At 40.6% G+C, this 23,848-nt stretch overlaps 1 protein-coding gene across 1 annotated transcript in view; it reads right to left on the reverse strand.

Moving 5' to 3' along the window:
* The window catches only part of PCF11 (PCF11 cleavage and polyadenylation factor subunit), a 30,658-nt gene extending 9,822 nt beyond the window's left edge, over positions 1-20,836 (reverse strand). Inside the window, exons 1-8 of the mRNA XM_054015758.1 lie at positions 18,473-20,836; positions 13,586-13,711; positions 10,895-11,083; positions 10,219-10,413; positions 8,129-9,234; positions 7,650-7,839; positions 2,941-3,580; positions 1,276-2,861 (exon numbers count right to left, since the gene is read on the reverse strand). Coding sequence (XP_053871733.1) covers positions 1,276-2,861; positions 2,941-3,580; positions 7,650-7,839; positions 8,129-9,234; positions 10,219-10,413; positions 10,895-11,083; positions 13,586-13,711; positions 18,473-18,661 — 4,221 coding nt within the window. The 5' untranslated portion in view covers positions 18,662-20,836. The remainder of the gene's footprint in view (positions 1-1,275; positions 2,862-2,940; positions 3,581-7,649; positions 7,840-8,128; positions 9,235-10,218; positions 10,414-10,894; positions 11,084-13,585; positions 13,712-18,472) is intronic.
* Between the last annotated feature and the right edge of the window lie 3,012 nt (positions 20,837-23,848).

A 23,848-nucleotide genomic window follows, 5' to 3' on the forward strand; every position in this document is an offset into this window, starting at 1 on the left:
CATTTTCCAATACTGACACACCATTGCTTCTTTTAAATTGTTCCTTTTCACCCAAATTGGACTTTAAAATACAGGTGTTTGCCTACCCATCTCATTTTCAAGTAAACTTCAATATGAAGTAAATATACTCAGATTTTTAGCTGAAAATGTAAATTGTACCAGTTATACCAAAAAATAATGGAATCCAGGAGGTCTCCAAAAAAGCAATAAATGCTAGTGAATTTCAGAGGGGAAAGTAATTTTTATAATTACTTCTGCTATAACTGCTTTCTGCGAACTGATTAGTAAATTCTTTCAGCATATATTTCTGGATTTATGCCTGTTGGCTTTGGTGTTCTTCTTTAAAATTTTACCACTGTAAGTGGTAAGAGGACACCTAACTACTTGTATTCATTTAATTAGTAATTCTTCATGTCACATTCAACTTATACCCTGAGAATGAAGAATGCTTGTAGAATTCAAATTTTTTAATCAACTGGCTTTGTTATAGAAGTTTGACACCAACTCCACCTACTGAAAAGAATTTTTGCAAGACAATCATCAATACGGAAGCCAACTGACCTCACCCATGGATGAAAGATGTCTGCTAAACGGGCACTTTTTGTCCAACAAATAGTTTGAGTGTGCTAAAATCCCCCATTTCCTAACAACCTTCCTCCCTCATGAGGGTTCTAAATTTTACAGCTCTAACAGGACTAGCTGAAATAACCCTGTGTGCACTACATGCCCTACACATATCCACACCAGCTTTGTCCTACTTGTTAGGTAGCATTTGGCCTTTACTTCTCTTGCAGAAAGATGAGGAGTGTTTATATGTACCTAAGTTTAACATTTTCCATGGAATTCATTTTGTGCAAAGGGTAGTTAAAATACTGCAGATGATTTATAACTCCAATCACAGCTATTTTTGCATTCAAGTGGGCAGTGGAAATAGACGAGTTTCATTATTGTTTTGATCAGGTTACACTTTCAGGTATACACACTGCAGGGGAACTTTTAAAACATGCTTGGAAATACCTGAACCTATTAAAAAAAAAAAAAAAAACTTAATTTTTCTTAATAGATTAGGATGTTTCTCTAAAAAAACTTCAATTTGGAACCAAAATTCTCAGACTATGTCCCTTTAAAATTACGATTGTAGACAATTACTGATATATTCAAATTAAAACTTTTTAAATTTGAAGCCATCTGTAGGGGTGCTGTGTCCTAAGCCCTCATAAAGTCATAAAATTTTGCTATACAGATGTAGTCAAGTTTAATACTAAACAATCTTACCTGCTGTGATTGCTGAGTATTTCCTACTGACATAGAATTAGGCATGGTATTGAAATTTCCATATTGAGGACCCTGAAGATTCTTGTCATCAAAATAATGTCCAGATGCTCTGTTAAGTGGATTGGGAAAGTTCTGTGCTCCAGGGCCAGGTGGCCCATTAAAATTTGGTCCTTGAGAGGCATCAAACATTTCAGGTCTCTGGAACTGCATACCATGGGATGGTCCATTGTAAGTCTGATTGGGATGTTCACTGTATGGACCAGTTTGCCCGTAAGATACTGTTTCCAGCCTTGAGGCAGGAGGGTTAGCTACATTTTCAAACCTTGGACCTTGAAGACCAAGGGGCATTGCAAACCTCGAACCTGGCTGGTGTTGAGGACCATCAAACCTTTGAGGTACTGGTGTATCAAATCGTGGCTGCTGACCAGGTGGTCCATCAAACCGAGGAGGAGTCTGTTGACCAGGTGCCCTTTCAAATCTTGGGCCAGGTTGTCCATGTAATCCATCAAATCTTTGCAAAAGGGATAGCTGACCAGGTTGACTATCAAATCTGGACGAATGACAGCCATCGAATCTTGGACCAGTCTGACCCAAAGGCCCTTCAAATCTAAGTCCACCCCCCGTCTGGACCGATGGACCCTCAAACCTAGGACCAAGCCCTGGCTGGACATGTGGACCTTCAAACCTGAGACCACCCCCTCCCTGGACATGTGGCCCTACAGACTGACCATGGGGCCCCTCAAAACGCAGACCTCCTCCCGGTTGACCATGTGGCCCCACAGGCTGACCATGTGGTCCCTCAAAACGGAGACCACTCCCTGGTTGACCATGGGGCCCCATTGGCTGGATATGTGGCCCCTCAAACCTGAGACCACTCCCTGGTTGACCACGAGGTCCCATAGGCTGACCATGGGGTCCCTCAAATCTGAGTCCACCTCCTGGTTGGCCATGAGGCCCCATAGGTTGACCATGGGGTCCCTCAAACCTGAGACCACCCGATGGCTGACCATGAGGCCCCTCAAATCTGAGACCGCCCATAGTCTGGCCTGCAGGCCCTTCTAACCTGCGACCACCCACAGGCCCCTCAAACCTTAAAGCACCCCCTACTTGCCCCAGCGGGCTTTCAAACCTTAGTGCACCCCCTGCACCTACTTGCCCAAGGGGCCCCTCAAACCTGAGGGTGCCTATCTGCCCTGGTGGCCCATCAAACCTCAGGGCACCCCCTCCCCCTGCCTGTCCTAGTGGCCCATCAAACTGAGAGGTAGCTCCTCCTCCCACCTGACCTAGTGGCCCCTCAAACCTCATAGAAGCTTGTACAGGTGGCCCTTCAATTCTAGGGCTTGAATTATTAGAAGGCCCATCAACAAAATGACCAGCTTGTCCATCTCCCCCTCCCCTTGCAGCAGGCTGTCTAGGTGAGCCATCAAATAGCGGTCTGTCTTCCATGAGTGCACTTAATCTCTGCTTTACGTCAATGCCCCCAAATCTTGATCCTGGACTCTCTATAAATGATGTTTTCTCTGGATCTTCATATCTAGGTCTCTTGAAACGTTCACTGAATGGGGATCTCGGTTCCTCTCGAACACCTAAAATTTAAAAAAAATAGTTACTTACTGAAATTCTGCAAGATACCTAATCTCAAGAATATAAAAATAAAATATGTACCACTCTGTCCAACCATCTGTCTTTCTTCACGATTATCAAATTTGCAGAATCCATCTCCATCAATTTTTTGAAACTCTGGTGCACTTTTCCCTTGTTGCCTGAGTGCATCTCTAAATTCATCTGATTCTCCCCAGCTATCATAAGGATCGAAGTTTTTAGAACTTCTTGTTCCTTTGGAAGAATTTTGCTCATCATGTCTTCGCCGGCTCTCGAGTGGTGAAAGATCATCAGCATAAGGTCTACTGCCACTTATAGGAGAATGCCGTCTTGACCTTTCTCCAAATTGCTCTTTTCTGTCAAATTGTCCTCCACGTTTACCTTTTGTTTGCTCACATTCTATTCCAGAAAGCAATGCATCAGTCAAATCATACCCTAAAATATCATCAGGATCTAACAGATCAAGTCTTGGAAATGAATGCTGAACTTGTGTTCTTTTCAGTTTAGCTTTATGTTCATAATACGTTAATTCAGCATCAGACAGAAGGGGCTTTTTCTTCATACCACATTTTTCTTCTGTAGGACTATCCCACACATTGCATCTGTGCTTTCCTTCCTGATATTGGAACAGTTGACGAATCTGATGAGCCACAACAAGAAACTCATCTTGTGTTATTTCCCCAGATGTCAGACGTTCATTTGCCTATGTACAAAAAATGTAAACAAATTTTAGATTGATATCCAACACTCAACACCTGGTAATACCCAGACATCTGCAGGAAAAGAAATATGACAAACACAAAATTTCCAATAAGTTCTTGGAATGTCTTGGAATTAATTTCAGAAAGTAAGGCAAGTAACCAAGGGGACAGCCATTTTAGACTTAATACTGACCAGCAGAATATGAATATGAAGGTGGTAGGCAATGCGTGTGAAAGTGATCATAAAATAACAGATCCAGAGAAAAGAAGGCACGAGAGCAGCAGAAAAAGGACAATGGACTTAAAAAAAAAAAAATCAAACTTTAACAAACTCAGAGAACTGGTAGATAAGGTCCCAAGGGAAGAAAATCTAAGGGGAAAAGTTGTTCAGGAGAGCTGGCAGTTTCTTAGAAACAATACAGGTGCAACAGCAAACTATCCCAATGAGAAGAGAAGAAAAGATAGGAAGAATATTAAGGAGTCAATAAGGCTCCATCTGGAGCTCTTTAATTATCTAAAAATCAAAAGGAATCCTACAAAATGTGGACACACGGACAAATTGCTACGGAGGAATACAAAAGAATAGAACAGGCATGTAAGGACAAAAACAAAAAGGCTAAGGCCATGTATACACTACTGGCTAAATCAGCACTGCTTCAATCAATGCAGTGGTGTCAATTTAGCGGGTATGATGAAGACATGCTCAATCAGTGGGAGAGTGCTCTACTATCAATTTGTGCACTTCACCTCCCTGAGAAGCATAAGGGAAGTCGGCGGGAGATCGTCTCCCATCAACACAGCACAGTGTAGACACTACGGTAAGTGGCTCTAGCTACGTCGACTTCAGTTATGTTATTCACATAACTGAAATAGCGTAACTTAGATCAATTTACATGGTAGTGTAGACCAGTCCTAAGTCACAAAATGAGTCACATCTAGCAAGGGACATAAAAAAAAATAAGAAGAGGACCTCTGACAAGCTCTCTCACCAAAAGCTCTAAAGCAAAGTAAGCAGTCCTGGGATAAGAGGGAAGGTCCCTCATGGATCAGTAACTGGTTAAAAGATAGGAAACAAATGATAGGAATAAATGGTGTTTTCAGAATGGACAGACGTAAATAGTGGTGTCCCCCAGGGGTCTGTATTGGAACCAGTACTAATCAACATATGCATAAATGATCTGGAAAAAGGGATTAACAGGGAGGTGGCAAAATTTGCAGATGATACAAAAGTACTCAATATAGTTAAGTCCAAAGCAGACTGTGAAGAGTTACAAAGGGACCTCCAAAACTGGGTGACGGCAACAAAAGGGCAGATGAAATTCAATTTTGATAAATACAAAGTAATACACAGTGGAAAACATAATCCCAACTATACATATAAAAATTATGGGGTCTAAATTAGCTGTTATCACTCAAGAAAGAGATCTTGGAGTCATTGTGAATAGTTCTCTGAAAACATCCACTCAATGCGCAGCAGCAGTCAAAAAAGCTAACAGAAAGTTGGGAATGATTAGATAATAAGACAGAAAATATCATATTGCTTCTATATACATTCATGGTATGCCCACATCTTGAATACTGCACGCAGATGTGGTTGCCCCATCTCAAAAAAGATATACTGGAATTGAAAAGGTACAGAAAAGGGCTACAAAAATTATTGGGGTATGGAACAGCTTCCATATGGGGAGAGATAAGTAAGACTGGGAGTTTTCAGTTTGGAAAAGATAATGACTAAGGAGGGATATGACAGAGGTCTATAAAATCATGACTGGTGTGGAGAAAGTAAATAAGGAAGTGTTATTTACTCCTGTTCATAATACAAGAACCAGGGGTTACCCAATGAAATTAATAAGCAGCAGGTTTAAAACAAACCAAAGGAAGTATTTCTTCACACAACACACAGTCAACCTGTGGAACTCCTTGCCAGGGGATGTTGTGAAGGCCAAGACTATAACAGGGTTAAAAAAAAAAAACTAGCTAAGTTCCTGGAGAATAGGTCCAGCAATGGCTATTAACCCGGATGGGCAGGGATGGTGTCCCGAGCCTTTGTCTGGGCTAGATGGAGCTTTGGTCTGACCCAGTATGGCCGTTTTTAAGAGGTTCCTAAAATATATTAGAAGAAAGAGAAAGATGAAGGAAAGTGCAGGTCCTCTACTTAGTGGGGAAGGTAAGCTAATAACTGGTGACATCAAGAAGGCTGAGATGTTTAATGCCTATTTTACTTCAGTGTTCACTGAAAAGGTTAATGGTGACCAGATACTCAACACAATTAATATTAACAAGAGAGAAGGAACACAAGCCAAAATAGGGAACGAATGAGTTCAAGAATTTTAGAGAAGTTAGATGTATTCAAGTCAGCACAGCCTGATGGAATTCATCATGGGGTACTTAAGGAACTAGCTGAAACAATCTCAGAAATGTTAACTATTATCTTCAAGAATTCATGGAAGATGATTGAGGTCCCAAATCACCAGGGAAAGGCAAACATAGCATCTATCTTTAAAAAGGGGAACAGACAGGACCCTGGGAATTATAGACCAGTCAGCCTAACTTAGATACCTAGAAAAATACTGGAACAAAGTATTAAACAATCAATTTGTAAGCACCTAGAGGATAATAGGGTTATAAAGAAAAGCCAGCATTGCTTTGTCAAGAATAAATCATTCCAAACCAGCCTAATTTCCTTCTCTGACAGGTCTAATGGCCTAGCTAGTGGATGGGGGGGAGGGAGGGGGAAGCAGCAGATGTGCTATATCTTGATTTTAGTAAGGCTTTTTTTAACAGTCCCACATGACAGTCTCATAAACCAACTAGGGACATGTGACTTAAATGAAATTACTATAAAGTGGGTGTACAACTACTTGAATGACAATACTCCAAGAATAGTTATCAATGGCTCGCTGGCAACCTGGGAGGGTATATCAAGTGGGGTTGCACAGGGATAAGTCCTGGATCCGGTACTATTTAATATTTTCATTAATAACTTGGATTACGGAGTGGAGAGGATACTTCTAAAACGTGCAGATGATAAACTGGGAGGGGGCTGAAAGCACTTTGGAGGACAGAATTAGAATTCAAAACAACCTTGACAAATTGGAGAATTGGTCTGAAATCAACAAGATGAAATTCAATAAAGACAAATGCAAAGTACAACACTTAGCAAGGAAAAAATCAAATGCAAAACTACAAAAGGGGGAATAATTGAGTAGCTTATAGTATTGCAGGAAAGGATTTGAGGATTATATTGGATCACTAATTGAAAAGGAGTAACAATGTGATGCAGTTCCAAAAAAAAGGCTAGTATCTGGAATGTATTAATAGGAGTGTTATATGAAAGACAAGGGAAGTAACTGTTCCACCTTTATTTGGCACTGGCGAGGCCTCAGCTGGATTACCAAATCCAGTTTTGGACACTGCATTTTAAGAAAGATATGAACAAACTGGAGAGAGTCCAGAGGAGAGTAACAAAAATTATAAAAGGTTTAGAAAACCTGACCTATTAGGAAAATGTTAAAAAAGAGAAAATTTAGTCCTGAGAAAAGATGACCAAGGAGGAACCTGAAAACAGTCTTCAAATAACTGTTACAAAGAGTACAAGGATCAATTGTTCTCCATGTTCATGAAGGTAGGACAAGAAGTAATAAACTTAATCTGTGGCAACGAAAATTAGAAACACCTCTACCCCAATATAACGCGACCCGAAAGAACACGAATTTGGATATAATGCGGTAAAGCAGCGCTCCGAGGGTGGGGGGGGGGAGTCGGGGCTGTGCGCTCCGGCAGATCAAAGCAAGTTCGATATAACGCGGTTTCACCTAGAACGCGGTAAGATTTTTTGGCTCCCAAGGACAGCATTATATTGGGGTAGAGGTGTATTAGAAAAAAATTCTAACTAAGGTTAGTTAAGCTCTAGAATAGGCCTCCAGGGGAGGTTGTGGAATCCCCATCATTGGAGATTTTCAAGAATTGATTGGACAAATGAGTTTACTTGGTCCTGGCTCAGCATGGAGGGCTGGACTTAATCTGTTACAGTCCTTCCAGCCCTACATATGATACTAATTATAACATTACCTTTTTAAGTAGCTCTCGCTTGCTTGCAGAAGTCAGTTCTTTGGGAATCTGCAAATTGGCATCCACACTTAATCGATGCTGTTGCTTTGGGGCTCGAGGTGACAAAATTCCTTTACTGGCCGCCCAGATCTCCCTGTGCCTCTGATGAGGAGATTTACTAGGTCCTTGATGTTCGTCATTCTGTTGTGAACTGAAAATAATAAAATCAGGTTAGTTAAAATGTACATTGTTTCTTTATACAAGAAACATTATTTACTACATTCACATTAGAATTGATTCCATCTAGATCTGATGTGCTGCTGCAACAATGGAAACTGAGCATCAATGATTACACTAGTTTGACAGTCAAAATGTTTAAAGGACAATCCCCCGTTGCTTTGATATCTGAATACGGCACACCAATCCTGCTCCTACTAGAGTCAATAGCAAAACTCCCACTGATTTCATCAGCAGGATCAAGCTCAAAATCAGTAACTTACTTTTTACTTTCCTCCCAACCAGATTTCCACCTTTTGCTTGATTTGGAACCTTGCCAATTTTCCACATTCTCCTTTGGTTCTGGAGTGGACTTTGTAGAATGCTGATTTGCGGTTTCCTGTGGTCTGTCTTCCTGAGTTTTTTTCAGTCTCCTTGGATCTCGTGCATCCTGTTTAAGATTCCTCTTATTAGAATTTCTTTCTTCCCTTGTAGTTAGTGTAAATTCTTCAACATGAGATTGCTTAGGCCCTGACTGGCGGAGCTTTCCAATTTTAGGAGTCGAGGAAGTAGGAGACAAACTCCTCAGTCTTCTTTTGGGTGATCTCCTCTCTCTTCTCTTTGGTGAATGCGTAGATGGTGATCGAGACTTAGGAGAGCGTGATCGGGACCTTTTTCTATTACTTGACCTCCCAAGTTTTCCACTCTGTTTTTCTGACTCTTCTGTAATAGAGTCCTGTTTTTGAACAATGCCATTAATTACTTTATTTCTGCTGCCAACAGGTCTGTGTTCAGATGTCTTATGTTCCTCTTTTTCTTTTCTCTCCATACTTTTTCTCTTTTCTTTTGTGTCATCATCTTTACCATCTGGCTTCTCCTGAAGATGCTTTTTTAATCTTGGATCTCTTTTACTAATTTCAGATACTTTCATACTCTCACATTCTTGGCTTTTAGCATCTTTAGTATGGGATAACTTGCTTTTCAAAGGGGACGGTGATTTAGATTTTGCATCTAACTGATCAAGTTCTTTCTTCTGTGTTTTCTCACTTGATTTTAACTTTTCTTGCTTTGACAAATTTTGTTTTTCAGCCTGCACTGTTTTGTTTGCCTTGATATCAGATTGACTTGTGGAAGATAGAAATTCTTTCCTATGACTTTGATCTTTAGCATGAGAAGAATGTTGAGCCATCCTATTAAGACGAGGATCTCTGTTTACTATTTTGACATCATGAAACTGAGAAGATGGAGATGGTCTGTTTTTTTCAGATTGCACAGAAGCCTGGTGAGGAGCTTTGACTGTCATATGAGGAGTCTGTGAAACATGTTGTTTGGAAGGTGCTTGAACTGAACCCATGGTGGTTGCCCCTTGTTGAACACTAAGAGAAACTGCCTAAAATGGGAGGGGAAAAGAGTTAGCATGTAAAATATAAGCTCTACACCAGTGTTACTCAGCTGCACTGAATCTTGAAAATCAACTACAGAAGAAAAAGCTTTGAAAGTTAATGATTAAACTAGTTTAATTCAAAATAATCAAGCCTAGGACCAGTCCTCTAAGCACTTGTTCTGAAATGCAGTAGCATTACAGAAAACAGAAATGAAGATCAAGTGGAAAAACAATGCAATATCAATGCTACATAAAAGACTACTTAAAATATATATATATATAATCTTTCAAAACATGAAGATTCTCATGATTGTATTTCAGGGTTTTTCCATATGATCCCAAGAAATCACGAAAAAGTAGAAATTCAGGATATGAACACATGATAGGCATGGTGATACTGACACATTTGGGTTTTGGGAAACAAACCTGACATGACTTGAAAATATTTATATAGGCTTCCTGCTCCAGTCTCTCTCTGTTAGAAACAAATGTTTTGTTTTCAAAGAATGACTGGAATAAAGACTGCTGAAAATGCATGATTTATGTGCTTTTAACATGTATACAGTATAGTGACTACTACAAAAGATGGGAGGGTTAGCGCTGTGTTGCTAGACATACATCACTTTGGGAAAGCAAAACAACAAAAGCTGTAAATTGTAATAAAAAGTAAAGTTGCAATAAAAAGTCTTCCATCACTCCAGTTTTGAATAAAAAAAACACTAAGATATTTTGAAGTAATACATATTTAATCCTAAAGCCCTTAATTTTACAATTAGCTCCACGTTGGAAAATACCACTGCAGGAGCAGGGCCTTTTAAGACAACTTGGATTTCCCAAAAGGGAGAAAACTGCCATACTCCACTACATATATAGCGAACAGTGCAGCCAAGATACTGTTTTATAAATAATTCAAAAAACAAAAAATTTCCATTTGTCTTGTTCAAAATAAAATCCTCCATGTATGACAAAACTCTATAACTCCCTACTCACCAACTGTGCTTTAGTCTGTTCTAGCTCCAGCTCTAATTTTTTCTGTTGAAGTTCTAACAACTGTTTTTGCTTTGCCAGCAGTTGTTGTCTTATTAGTTGCTCTTGGGTCAAATTCTTTTGTATTTCAGGAACAGCTGGAGGAGTTGAGGTACCAGATGAACTGACTGTAGAAGCAGGTGCAGGAGATTCCTCAGGCTACGAAGAAAAATAATTTTAAGGACATTGTAACTCTTGGCGGGAGAAACAAGTGGAAGAGGTTCAAAATTGTAACTGAATCTCATTTAACTGCTGAATGGATACTTTATTTCATCTGTATTACAATTTACCGACTATAAATTAGTTTTTAAGTTTCATGAAAAAATTCATTAGAACATTTAAAAATGTTGCACAATTCAAATTTTCAAACAGTGATTGCTTAAAAAATATCATTTAATACAATTTATAAATAGGCAATGAATATTCAGCGTTTTAGTTAAACTCCAATTTTGACATGTGAAAGATAAACCCAATTAATCTTTAAATAATTGAGAACTTTGTCTTACCTGTCTGCCTATACAGATCATCTACTTCTTCAAAATTCTTTAATAATGGCTTAAAGTGTCAGCAAAATGGGACACGTAAACAATAAAAACTGTGCATCACCATCTGCTCATGCAGAAATCATATTAAAACTTACCGATTTATTTAAAAACTTAGGATTCACATGGATGCTAGAAGTATTCACATTTGGGGGTAGAGGTTTAATTGGCCAAGCAGGATCTAATGAGTTGACTCTGACATCAAGGGCATACAGTTTCTTCAAAGGGAAAATTTCATCCCATGTGGAGCGTAATTTAAATAAACTTTTCCTAGTATTTTCATCCACCTAAAAACAACAGAACAATTCTATGGCTTGTTAAGTTAATATAAAACAACTTTAGCACATGTATAAAAAAATTTATAATTTCAGATATTTTATTCTATACCTGCACTAACTTGGAAACTTTATACTTTCGTTAAATCTTTAATGAACACAGCTGAATATTTAGAACTAGGCAAATTGTTCTAAGAAACATACAGATATACCAACAGGACCAAGTACAGCACCTGTCCAATGTAGGTTTTAACTGAAGAGCATATGTCAGTTATTCTATGAAAACCTTAAAATAGCACAAATGTGTATGTGGATTTGCTGCTTGAAAGGCATTTGAGGGTTTCATAGCATATTACCATCCTCCTTAACAGGCTTTTCATTTTGTATATCAAAATGTTCAAATTTCTTAATTTTGCCCAATTTGTGTAAAAAAAAAAATTTAAATACTGACAGCCAAAAAAACCTATACAATATATAAATCTAAAGATATTTACAAAGTGGAAACTTTTAGCAAATCAGAGAACAGCCTTCTAAATATTCTGATTTACTGAGCTTTCAAGTCATTATTTAGACATTGGGCTTCTACATCACAATGTTTTGACACTGTTTTTGCTCAATAACATATCATTGGAAAACTATTTGAATAAATGTAGCAAAAATAAGATTACCTAGAAGTCAATTAAAGTTTTTGTTTAATTGTATAAGGACATGGATCCATAAACTATAGAGTGCTAAATCTCTAGTGTATCTAATCTTTTTATAAGCTCTTTCAATAGTTTCAAATATCCTACCATGAGGTGAATTAGAAATTTGTATTAAAAATATTCAACTGGTAAGTTATTTGTTTTATTAATAAATGTTTATAATATGAAGACCCTTAACTCAATGTACCACAACAGCTGTCCCATAGTCCATATGTTATTTAAGCGAATACATTTTTGCTTTTTAGACAATTTTTACTGCAGTGCTAAATTTTTCAAGAAAAATTGATACAAGACATAATTTGGAAGGTTGTTTTAAGTTTCAACTAAATTGAAGCATTCCAAAGAATTCCCATCAATAGTGTACTCTGTAATCCTTAAAGGAAAGATCTACCTATTTTTTCTTCAAAACAGTAGTTTGAAATTCACAGCAAAAATAGCTGCAAGGACTGAACTGAAAATCTGACTTCTCTTGCTAGTGACCATCTTACTAATAAGCAAGGTTTATAACAATGTCAACACTGGAATCCAAGACAGTATCAACTGGCTTCTATCCATTTTATGCAAATTTAACTATTAAATGGGATATCCATTTAGTATTTAGGTATTAAATAAGCATTAAAACAGAATATAGTTGGGAGTGGTTCAAAGTAAAGGATGGTAAACCTATGAAGCTCAGAAATGTCAATTATAATCCACAGATCTAGATTTTGTTGCACTGGAAAAGCATAGACAGCACATTTACTGGTGACCTATCATCATGGTTTAACTCACAAGACTTTACAGAACTTGGAAATGTTCCTTTAAATAGTCTACATTCATCAATGCAATCTATTCAACTATTCACACACAAAGTAAAAATTAACACTTAAAAGAAACATTGAGATCCTCAATGGGATGTAAAACCTGAACAGAAAATGCTAAATATCCACCAAAATGTTTGTTTAATTTTATCTGCTAAATTTACGGGATGCTATTTTATCTTGATATGCCAAAAATTACATAAGGTAACCACCTAATTTCCAGTTCAGTTTAAATCCATTAAGACCCAGTTCTTCAAAAACTTTACTCAGGTTTGCCTTTCTTCCTTGGGAGAATAGTCCCAATTATTTCTCGTGATTAAGGATGACAAACATGAACAAAGAGTTTGCAGCATTGGACCCATAACTTGGTCACAACATTGACTGAAACAAAACACTCATTTGTAACATAGTAGTTTTACTTTCTTAGAAAGCCTTTCACCATAGGCCACTAAAAAATGTCAATGTGTCACTGACTTGCATTCTTCATAGTTAAGCACTCATTTTTGCCACTCCAGGTGCAAAAAAATTAAAATGAACAATAAAGTCAACTTCAGCTACAAAAGGCAAAAATAATCGCCCTCTTTAAAAAGAAAAAAAAAGTGAGAATAATGTTGTCCAAGTACTTTCTTTGCATAAAGGGCATTCACTATCTTTAAAAAGACAAAACAAAAAAAATCAAATCAACTTGTACCACAGCAATAGATCTTACCAGATGTTATATTACATGACAGAAAAAATGCTAATATGAACTTCTCTAGTGAGATATACCACAGAAGTATGTTCATTTAGCAAAACTTCACTTGATAATCACCATGAGCTGATAACCTCTATCTTAGGTACTTCTAACAGCTTTTCTTTTATGATACATAACAGTATAGTGAAAGACAAATTTAAAAACATTCATTGTTATACTTCACCATGCAAGAAAACCCAACACTGAAAGGCAAATATTTATTTATACAGGAGACAACTTTAATTAGACTACAGAACTTTTCTGAAAGCATATGTACCTTTTCAAATACACAAATAAATGTTGCAACTAGGTTTTTAGTAAATGCAGTAAGATACTCTCTTCCAACGTTCTTGACAATGGAATCCATAAGGTACATAACAGGAAGCTTCTCTGTAGAAGGAGCCTGAAGTAATAAGAAGAAACTGAGAAGTTTAGTATAACAAACACATTTGACGTTTTTAAGATTAAAGGATAACCAATCCCAAAAATACAGGTCTCTATTTCTGGCTGACACTACAAATAAAAGGATTATTTTGTACATACTGAACTTGGAAAGTTTATTATCAACAAGTACCATGCTGTGTGTCTACCAAACAAAAACCCAAACAGTTTAGTTATTTGTTTTAAGTTTGTGTATGAAATGACTTGGGCAAAAAAAAAAAAAAAATTAGCACACCAGACAGTGCTACTATTAAGTGTTTTGAATGTAACTGTTTCAGGTACATTTGATAGATTTTAAATTAACATGAAACCACTATTAGCTAGTGCTGGAACTTCTAATAATTATGACTTGTATCAACTTAAAGCTGTTTATCTAGATTTCATGTTAACGGAATTCAGACTTCTAGCAGAAAGGACCCAAAAATTTAACTCTGTAGATGTAGATTATATGTTGAATACGACAGTCATTTTGTAACCTACATTTGGAATAGACTAAAGTTACTTCACTGCAATCCAAACGAACATGAGGAGTCTCAGCCTTCTATAGCAGTTGTAGTTATTCAGTCGGCTTTTCGAGCTGTATGCAAAACATGCAGCTAAAACAAGAAGTTCTAAACCCAAACAAAATTCAGCTATGAGGCTGGTCATGGGAGTACGGATGAGCTTGTCTGGAAACCAAGATTTTCACTGAAGGTAGTCTTCAAACTCTGGGCTCTCCATTGTCAAAGGAGCAGGAATTTTATTTTTAAGTTCATACACAAGATTGGTACCGACTTTGTGCAGTAGGACTAGTGTGGTGGTGTTGAGATTGGTACAGCAACTTCCAAAGCAAATGAAGCCTTGTTGGCCTAACCCCCAAAAATTAATTGTAATGTCTACCATTGGCTTTCACAAGCAGAAGGCACAGCAAACTTCCAGAAAGCATCAGCAGGTACACAGACTTGTTGAAAGGACAACATAAAAGGCACATGTTGTGTTAACTGTGCTCCTCTTCCACAGGAACTTCCACTGACAAAACTTTTCCCATCTGCCATCCCACAAGTCCAGGTATAAAAGTCAGTATATATTTACTCATAGCTAAGTTTAGACTGGGTTGTCCAATGGGTCCATAAATCATTAATGACACCTCACTTCACAAAACCCATTGTCCAGACAAGCGTGTGGAAGTGCTCTTGCTTTACAGTTTTATATTTAGTACCTTTCCCGTTAGAGTGGCTTAAGAAAACCGCAGACAAAATTAATATAGGTCTACAAGTCTTGTATATGGGTAAATCAGAGCCAAACTATGTTGTGTTTTCACTCTTAAATGTATTTTTATTTACATTTTCAAACCATTCCACTACCATGACCTGAAGCTTGCTCAAAGAGGCAAATAGGGGGTAATTTCTTATTAAACATAGGTAAATATTCAATGTGGTAGCGGCCTACGCTAATTTGTATACATAGTGGAAAATTAAATTAGTAGATGGCATGTCTTAATATGTATTAGGAAGGTGCAGTTAAAACATAAAAACTAACTGTGGTAAATGCACAATATGGCTTACATCATCAGTTCACTCCCTAATCTGGGTATTGAAAATGTGCATATTTTAACACTATCTGAACTTTAAATATGAGCTAATACAATATTGTGTGAAACAGATACACCTCTGGCCTTAGTAAGCCAAAGACTGTGTCCAATGCTGCTTGATATTAAAATGGCTGGGATGGTTTCTTCTTAAGGTGGCTTGTTACAAAACCTTTTTTAATTGTTTAAAAAGAAAACAGGAAGATTATAATCAAAGTCAGATTTCAGTGAAACACACACAGCTGTCTGACCAGCCCTTATTCCCAAGAACTACTTATACAGTAGGAGCTATACATTTTTCCATTTCATCACTGAGTGTGTTTGCACACAGTCTCAATATACTCAGCTACGCTTAAAGTCCGAGATCTTCTGGATCCATTTAAACTAGTAGCAAAGTCATTTTAAAAAGTGTTTTAACGGTCACTTGCATTACACACCAGGTGTGAAGTAATCGCACGTGGAAGTACTTCAATCTGGTAAGGAAGTCAGCCTGTTTTACCATTGACTCGTAATTTAGAAGAGTTATATAGCAAACCCAACGCTGAATACTTCAGTCAGGTATTACATTTTAAGAACCAGGGCTTAGATAAGGCTGGAATTTTTAAGTCTTCATTTCCGGAAGTGTTTATTAGGTCAATATAGTTATCAAGTACTCCATTAACCACAAAAGTGAATCCTAGTTTGGCATGAACTTTAGTTTTCAGATGCCAATGCAGTTAGAATACAGCACAGAACTCTTTCTACTAGCTGAAAGGTACCACAAGACACTACCCAAAAGCCCGGGGAGCTCAGCATAATAACCAGAACATTGAAGGATACTAACTATAAACTTGTTTGCATAGGGGGGTTTGGCCTTCATCAGAGAATGCTTGCTGTTCTCTTTCAATTAAATGTATGAAATTTGTTGCTGAAGATGTCCGTCTCTGTGGTTTTTTTTTTTTTTATTTTATTAGTTTTCTGAAGGATATGAACCTTAAACTCATTTTGATATCTGAACCTCCAATCATGTCACTTTTAAACACTTAACAAATAACCATGTAAATAATAATGATTTTGGAAACAGATTCTGCACTAAACAATGGTAAATAAAAAGACAAATACATATTTCATACTTTTATTTACAAATTTTATAATACCAGTCACACAGTTCAAAACCATTTATTAAAATGTAAAGCAAACCACTCAGTTTTACACTGAACAGAAACTGTCTCCAGGCAACACTTTTTTTTTTTTTTTAAGTGGCTTAGTAAAGGAGGTCAATTTCCCAGGAAGAACTAAAAACTTGCCTTATATAACCAGAGTCACTAACAGTAACTAGGCAAAACTAACCAAAGATACAGGATTTAAAACACGTTTAAAAAAACAGGGAGGCTCTAAAACCACCCAAAAATGAAAAAATTCACAGCATTGGTATTTATGACAAATCATTTAATATGCACATCCATTGCCCCCATATTAGATATAATGATGAAATCTATTAGATTGTGAAATCACCTCCCCAAAGAAAAGGCAAAGCCCAGCCCCTGAAGACATTTAGAACTAGTCTGGACAAGGGGCTGGAGAACCCACTGAAGGAAGCCATCCTGCTCTGACTGAAAGACAGATTAAATATAAATAACTTTAGAGGCCTTTCCCTCCCCATCTAAATTTTACAATTTTCCCTATGATAAACCTCAATTTAAAGCCACAATACAAAAGCCCTAGACCACCTAATAGTGGAAGGAACAGGGGAGAAAGAGGGTGTTGTGTTGATTGGGGTGGGGATGAAAAGGAGCTATTTTACTGGAATTAAATTCAGGGCTAGTTAAAATCCTCTGCTAAAAAAAAATGTAAAAACCCCATGTGCCCATGGCTGACTGATGTCAGCAACTGCCTGGGTTGGGCTTTGAGGGAGCATCCTTTTTCCCCTTTGTATCATGTGCTCTCAGGCGCCATGTTAGGATCCTACAAGCTGCATTTCTTCTCCTCTGCCCTGACCAATAAGCTTCTCTAACCAAGTTAGATTACACCCACCCACCACACTAAGCTTCTAGTCAGAGCAGATAGTCTATAGCCTGAACAGACTCCCCACACCAAAATAAACTTCTCTAAGGAAACACCCCCATTACCACCACACAAACTTCTCTAAACAGAACAGATGTGCGCCCTTGTTCTGCTTAAATAAACTTTTCTTTATCAGGGCAGATTCCCTCCTCCCCCTCCCCCGGTGTCTCAAAAAGAAAAAGGGGGAATCGCCCTGGGTTTCAAACTATGAGGGAGCTGCATTTAGCATCCAAGAAACGGGAAATCTTTGTTTTTTCAAAATTCCGATCTATTTTTATTTAAACTACCCAGGAAAAAAGCTACATTTTGTTGCCCCCCGCCCCAGAACGTCATTATAATTACACTACAAATGACTGAACTGATGGGTTTAAGCGTCAAAACAGAGACACTGAGTATCATCCCACGGCCAGGGGACCCCGGCTGCAGGGCGAGGTGGTCCTACCGCCCAGTCACTGCCAGGCCGCCATGTTGTGCCTCGGATTTACACGGGCCTTCATTCCCATTCTCCATACTCCGCTCGGGGCGGCTGCGGGGGGCGACTCCCGACCCCTCCCCGGACGTCAGGTTCCCTGTCACGATTACCCCCCGGCTCGGCTCGGCCGCACGCTAGGGTCGTGGGGCTGCTCCTCCGCGGCCTGGAAGGGGCCTAGACTTCGTGTGGAGAGAATGAGCCCCCGGGGGTCTTGCTCCCTGTCAGCGTCTGGCATGGTGGCTCCCCGCCTGCCTCCTCCGGGCCCTTCGCCCCCTGATGCTGGCCCCGGACCCCCGCCCCAGACTCCCCGAAGCCGCCCGCCCCACGCCCCTCCTCGAGTCCTGTCTCCTCCGATCCGTCCCTTCCTCAACCCCCCAGTCCTCCTCCTGTCCTGCTCCCCGACCCCCATGGGCAGTCACCTGTCTCCAGCGCCCCCCCCCATCTCCATGCCTGCTATCCCCGCCTCCTGCCTTCGCCTAGTCCCCCTCCCCCGCCCCCCAGCCCCCGCCCCGGGTTTCCCTGTCTCCCCTCCACACGCACACGCTATCCCCCCCCCCACCCGCAACCTGCCTGCCTCGCCCCTGCCCGGCCTGTCCCCCCAGCAGTATAGGTAGGAGTAGTAGTCGGTGGAATATAAAAACCTTGGCGATTTGCGCCTCGATCAGGGAGACGATGTCCTTGGCGAAGGGCACGTTCTCCTCGGCCAGGATGGTCAGCATGTTGATGTGCGGCTTGCTGTTGAACGTCAGGTCCTCCAGCGACGACTGGTAATCGCGGCACGCGTCCTCGCGGGCCTCGGCGCCGGCAGCGCTGCTCTCCGGGCCCGACATCCTCCTCGGACCGGGGCCCGCGCCAGGACCCGACCCACCGACCGAGAGCCCCCTCCCCGCGATCCCCCGCCGCTGCCGCCGCCGCCGAGCGATGCCGCCCCTCGCCGATGCCTTCGAGATCTTCTACCGCATCCTCCGGGCCGGGGCTCCCGCTGCTGATGGTGCCGCCGCCGCTGGTACTACTGCCGCCTCCCCAGCCGCCGCCGTCTCAGTCTCGCACACACAAAATGGCGGCGGCTGCGACTCGCGAACTTCTTCTTCCTCCAACCGTTGCGTCATGTGAAATTGTTCTAAGGGGAGGGGGGGCGGGCGCTTGGGAAGCCCCTTTTGTTCCCTTACTGTGTTCTGGTTGGCTCACTCTTAGTCCTCGCTTTTTCTGATTGGCTGCCTATCGCCGTAACTACGTGTGATTGGTTACTTCTTCTCCTGATTGGTCCTCGCACTAAAACCAGGGTCCGGCGCTCTGAGTTATAATTGGTTGGTTTCTTTCTTCGCTCCCTCCTGATTCGTTGTGGTTTTTAATCCCGCCTCTCTTTACTGGTTTTCATTTTGATTGGTTTTCCTTTGTAAGCCCGCCTTTTCCCGAAGTTCTAAATTATGATTGCTCCTTCCACGTAACTGCTCCGCCTACACCCCTAGTTTCCTTCAACTGCCTCGTCAAGCGCTGAGTACGATCCGAGACCTAGTTTCCTATTGGCTTGTCCATTCGCTCAGCTGTTGGCATAGCAACTCGGGCTGGTCTGAGGCCTACTTAACCACCCTCAAGCCTGGTGGCATGCAAATAACACCAATAAAGACAGCCAAGTGTGTGCTAGACGCGCTGTTATCCTAACAACATCCTGCGTGGTGTCAGTCGCCAGTAATGAGGGAGACACAGACTATACAGCCTGCTCTGCCCTATTGTTCTTTCATAGCTCAAGCAGGTTGGGATGGCGCCTACACTGCTTCCATGTGGCCCTAATCACAACTCCTTCTTCCATCCTCATTCCTACCTTCCCAACAGCCCCGCAGGCTGGCCAGAGGTGCTGCACATGCCCTGCAGTTGTCCCTGTTTCAGTTGAACAATCTCTCTTTTCCAGATTGCCTTTTACTGTAATAACAGCACTGTAAATGATTGTAAAGAAACTGCGAGAACAGCCCATAAGGGAATCAATTTTCATACAACTCTTGCCCCTCTCATTTTGAACATAGTTTTGATCTACAGTAGTAAAGTCATACAGCTATATCTTGCACTGTGTCTACGCGAGCACTATACTGTAATGAGGTGGGTGAAACCATGTTATGGGTTGAGTTAAACCTTCTTCAGGGTCAGGCAGATGCGTGAACGAATCCTCCATTTAAGATAATTGTAAGAGACAGTTACAAACATAAGAATGACCATACTGGGTCAGACGAATAGTCCAGCTAGCCCAGTATCCTGTCTTCCGCAGTGGCCAATGCCAGATTCTTCAAAGGGAATGAACAGAACAGGTCAATTATTATGTGATCAATCCCCTGTCATCCACTCCGAGCTTCTGGCAGTCAGAGGCTAGGGACACGCAGAGCATGGGATTGCATCACTCATGGACCTAAACAAAGCCTAATAGAGATGGCTCAGAAACTAGCATCATAGGAGCAGACTCAGGGTTCAATTGTGTATTGTGACCAGGAGGGTGTGGGTATGTGAGAGAACACACAAAAAAGAAACTGGGCACACACAAGACTGTCTGGGAGAGTTAAAAAGGCAAGAAAGCCAAGCACTAGCATGTGAGCATGGTGTGACCCTGGAAAAAGCCAGAGACTGAGGGCTTGTCTACACTTGAAATGCTACAGTGGCACAGCTGCGCCAATGTAGACACTACCTTTGCTGACGGGAGGGGGTTCTCCCATCGATGTAGGTAATCCACCCCAGAAGGCGGTAACTAGATTTTGGAAAAATTCTTTTGTCGATTTACCACTGTGTACACTGGGGATTAGGTTGACTTAATTACGGCAGTCAGTGGGTGTGGATTTTTCACACTCCTGAGCAATGTAGCTGGGTCAACCTAACTTTTTAATGTAGACCAGGCCTGAGAGAGCTTTTGGGTCTGGTGCTGGTTAACGAGGCTTGGGGGGTGGGGGGGACTGGAAAAGCTGAGAAACTTCCTTTTTATTCTTGGCTCCCCTGCCTTCAGAGACACAAGACTTTGTACACTCCTTGTAAATAAACAAGATTGTGCATAAGGAAATACCAGACTCCATCAATTTCTGCTTCCAACTGGAACATTTCTATGGCCCCAAACTTTGACTAGCCACTAAGGTCAAAAGGGGCAATAATACTATACCAACAAAACACTCCTAGTGTGGATGCAGCTTATACTGGCAAAATTGCACTTTTACTGGTGTAGCTTATTCCACCACCCTGAGTGAAACAAGCTATGCTTTTGCCAATATAACTGCATCTACACTAGGGACTTCGGATGGGACACTATGTTGGTCAGGGATCACACTTCTTCATACCCTGTCGCGACACAGCTATTCCTACAGAAATCTGTAGGGTAGACATGGCCATAGGCCATTTAATACTTTTGTCGATATAGTAATGTTGGTTAGGGGTGTGACTTTTTAGTTATATCGTTACACCTATATAAATTATATGGATTTTTTATAATATTTTATATCAACAAAAGCTCTAGTGTAGATGCAGTTATATTAGCAAAAACTGCTTTTGCCAATATAGCCTATTTCATTTATGGAACTAGTATAAATTATATTGGCAAAAGCATTATTTTATCGATACAGAGCTGCGTCTACACTAACGCCTGGTCTACCCTTAAAACTTAGAGCGGTATAACTTTTCAGCTAGGAGTGTGATTGTTTTACTGACTCATAGCTATGTTGATATAAGACCTAAGACATAGCTACACTACAAACTTTGATCGACGCAAGTTACATCGGTATTCAGCCACCAGTTAGTATATTGTTTGTGTGCGTGCATACTTGGTTGCTTGCGTTGGTGCTACATGTACTCACCAGGAGTGCATGTGTTGATGCAAAGTGCAGTACACCATGGGTAGGTATCCCAGGTCTAGTGTACACTATAAAGTTAGGTTGACATAAGCTACCACCTACCCAAGTGGCATTGAGCCTGCATAGCTTCTTCTCCCCACAGGTACAGGAGATCCAGTATCTCCTGTCTACTCTAGGTCAGAGCGTGTCTTGACCAAGGCTGGGCAGTTGCACACAACAGTGGAGATCTGCTAAGAGTGCTTGCCAAGCTGGACTATCAGGAAAAGGTATTTCAAAAATCTGTGAAGTTTCAAAGGGGAGCGGGGGGCACCTTCCAGTCTCCATGATACCTAGGCAGTGGAGTTCACAATTATGACCAAAGCAGTCAGTGTCAGGCATTGTGGAACAGCTCCTGGAAGACTGTTAGGATCAACATAGGTAATGCAGTGACTGCACTCACGCTGTGTCGACCTCAGTACATCAGCCTTGGCTCAATGCCGCTCAGGGACATGATGTTACTGTGTCACCATAACAGGAAGTGTGCATTGGAAGGAAACAAATTTAAGTATAAAAACATATATACCTAGGACAATGGAAGACCGTTTATGTCAACCTAGCTTTGCAGTGTATACCATGTCAGAGAATACACCAATACTTGAATAGCTATAGAAGTGTTGATGAGTGGTACAGATGTTACAGCACCACACATGCAATACTACTATACTTATGGATGAGAAGTCCCTAATCTTAGGCTATGTCTACACTACCGTGGTAAGTCAACCTAAGCTACGCAACTCCAGCTACATTATTCATGTAACTGGAGTCGACGTACCTTAGGTCGAGTTACCGTGGGGTCTACACCGTGGGGGGTCAACGGGAGAAACTCTCCCATTGACTTACCTTACTCTTGTCGGGGGTAGAGTACAGAGGTCGACTGGAGAGCAATCTGCTATCGGTTTGGTGGGTCTTCACTAGACCCGCTAAATCAACCGCTGGTGAATCGATCTCAGAGCGTTGATCCTGGCTGTAGTGTAGACCTGCCGTTAGATGCTTCTGAAATGTTTACATACTGTGGTTGAAATTTCTCACCTTTTATGCCTGAGTTTAATTTTCTTGGGAAGTTTAGTAAAATTATTTTGGTCTGTTTTGCACATAGGCAAGTGAATAAATGGTGATCCGTATGCATTCAGAAATAATCCTGTTCTTGTTTTTCAGTCAGGTAACTCTTAACTGGTTAAGTGTTAAAACATCATTGAAGATAAATAATGTGTTTGACATATTTGAAGAAGTGTGATGTAGAAGTAACAAACTTTACTGCATGAACTAGATTTAAAAAAAACTGGTTCAGAGAGGTGCTCATTACCTCTCTCCCTATGCCAGTTAAGCCCCGTGCTCTGGAGTGGAATTTTCCCTAAGGGAGGCAGATAGTGTTTCCCCCACTGCTTTTCCTTGGAGTTCCTACCAAGAAGGGGGAAAGCTTTAAACTCATATCAAGACTCTTGAAGCCTCACATTCCTTAGTGGCCTGACTATATCCCCTGCCAGCCGGGCCACTTTGCAGCTTCCCTCACATTTATTCCCTTTTAGCTTTTGTGCCTCTGATGACCCTTGACCTGGCCCTATACGTTTGAAACTGATTACATTAAATTCAAGCAACAACAAACTCACATAACTAAATTATCTCACTTTTAGATCTAAGCACCTGATTTAATTTGAATGAAATTCATACAATGAGTATGCAATGAGTAAATACTGTTTTCATAATCACAGCTGTTTGTATTTGGGGTTGACAGTGTCAGTTATTTCAATACTCAAAAGCCTGACTAACGGTACGGTGCACTGCACTATGGTTAGTGCCCTGCACTGCTATGCAAGAAACATGGGTTTTGCCTCTTGACCTGGTCTGTGACTCCATCAGATCAGCAGGACCTAGGAGCACTGTGAGGCAGTCTAATCGGTTTTGGGGGGAAAGTATCTCATGGTCCTTTGATGTAACTTGTAGCCAAGCAAAAAGCAGAGATGACGGGAATCCCATCCAGTTTTCTAGGGCTGCTGAGGAAATGTAACTCTGGAGGCAAGATTAGTGTGGATGGGAGGCTTATTCGGGGGAATAGAGGAGCTTATGGGGAGAAGTGCTGGTGAATTTGTGGGTGAATAGTAGCGTTTCAGCATTTTGAGCAGAGTTTGATTTGTGGGCTTCTGAGACCTGACTGAGGGTTTT

The sequence above is a fragment of the Malaclemys terrapin genome, chromosome 1, assembly GCF_027887155.1.
Source record: "Malaclemys terrapin pileata isolate rMalTer1 chromosome 1, rMalTer1.hap1, whole genome shotgun sequence".
Taxonomy (NCBI): Eukaryota; Metazoa; Chordata; order Testudines; family Emydidae; genus Malaclemys; species Malaclemys terrapin.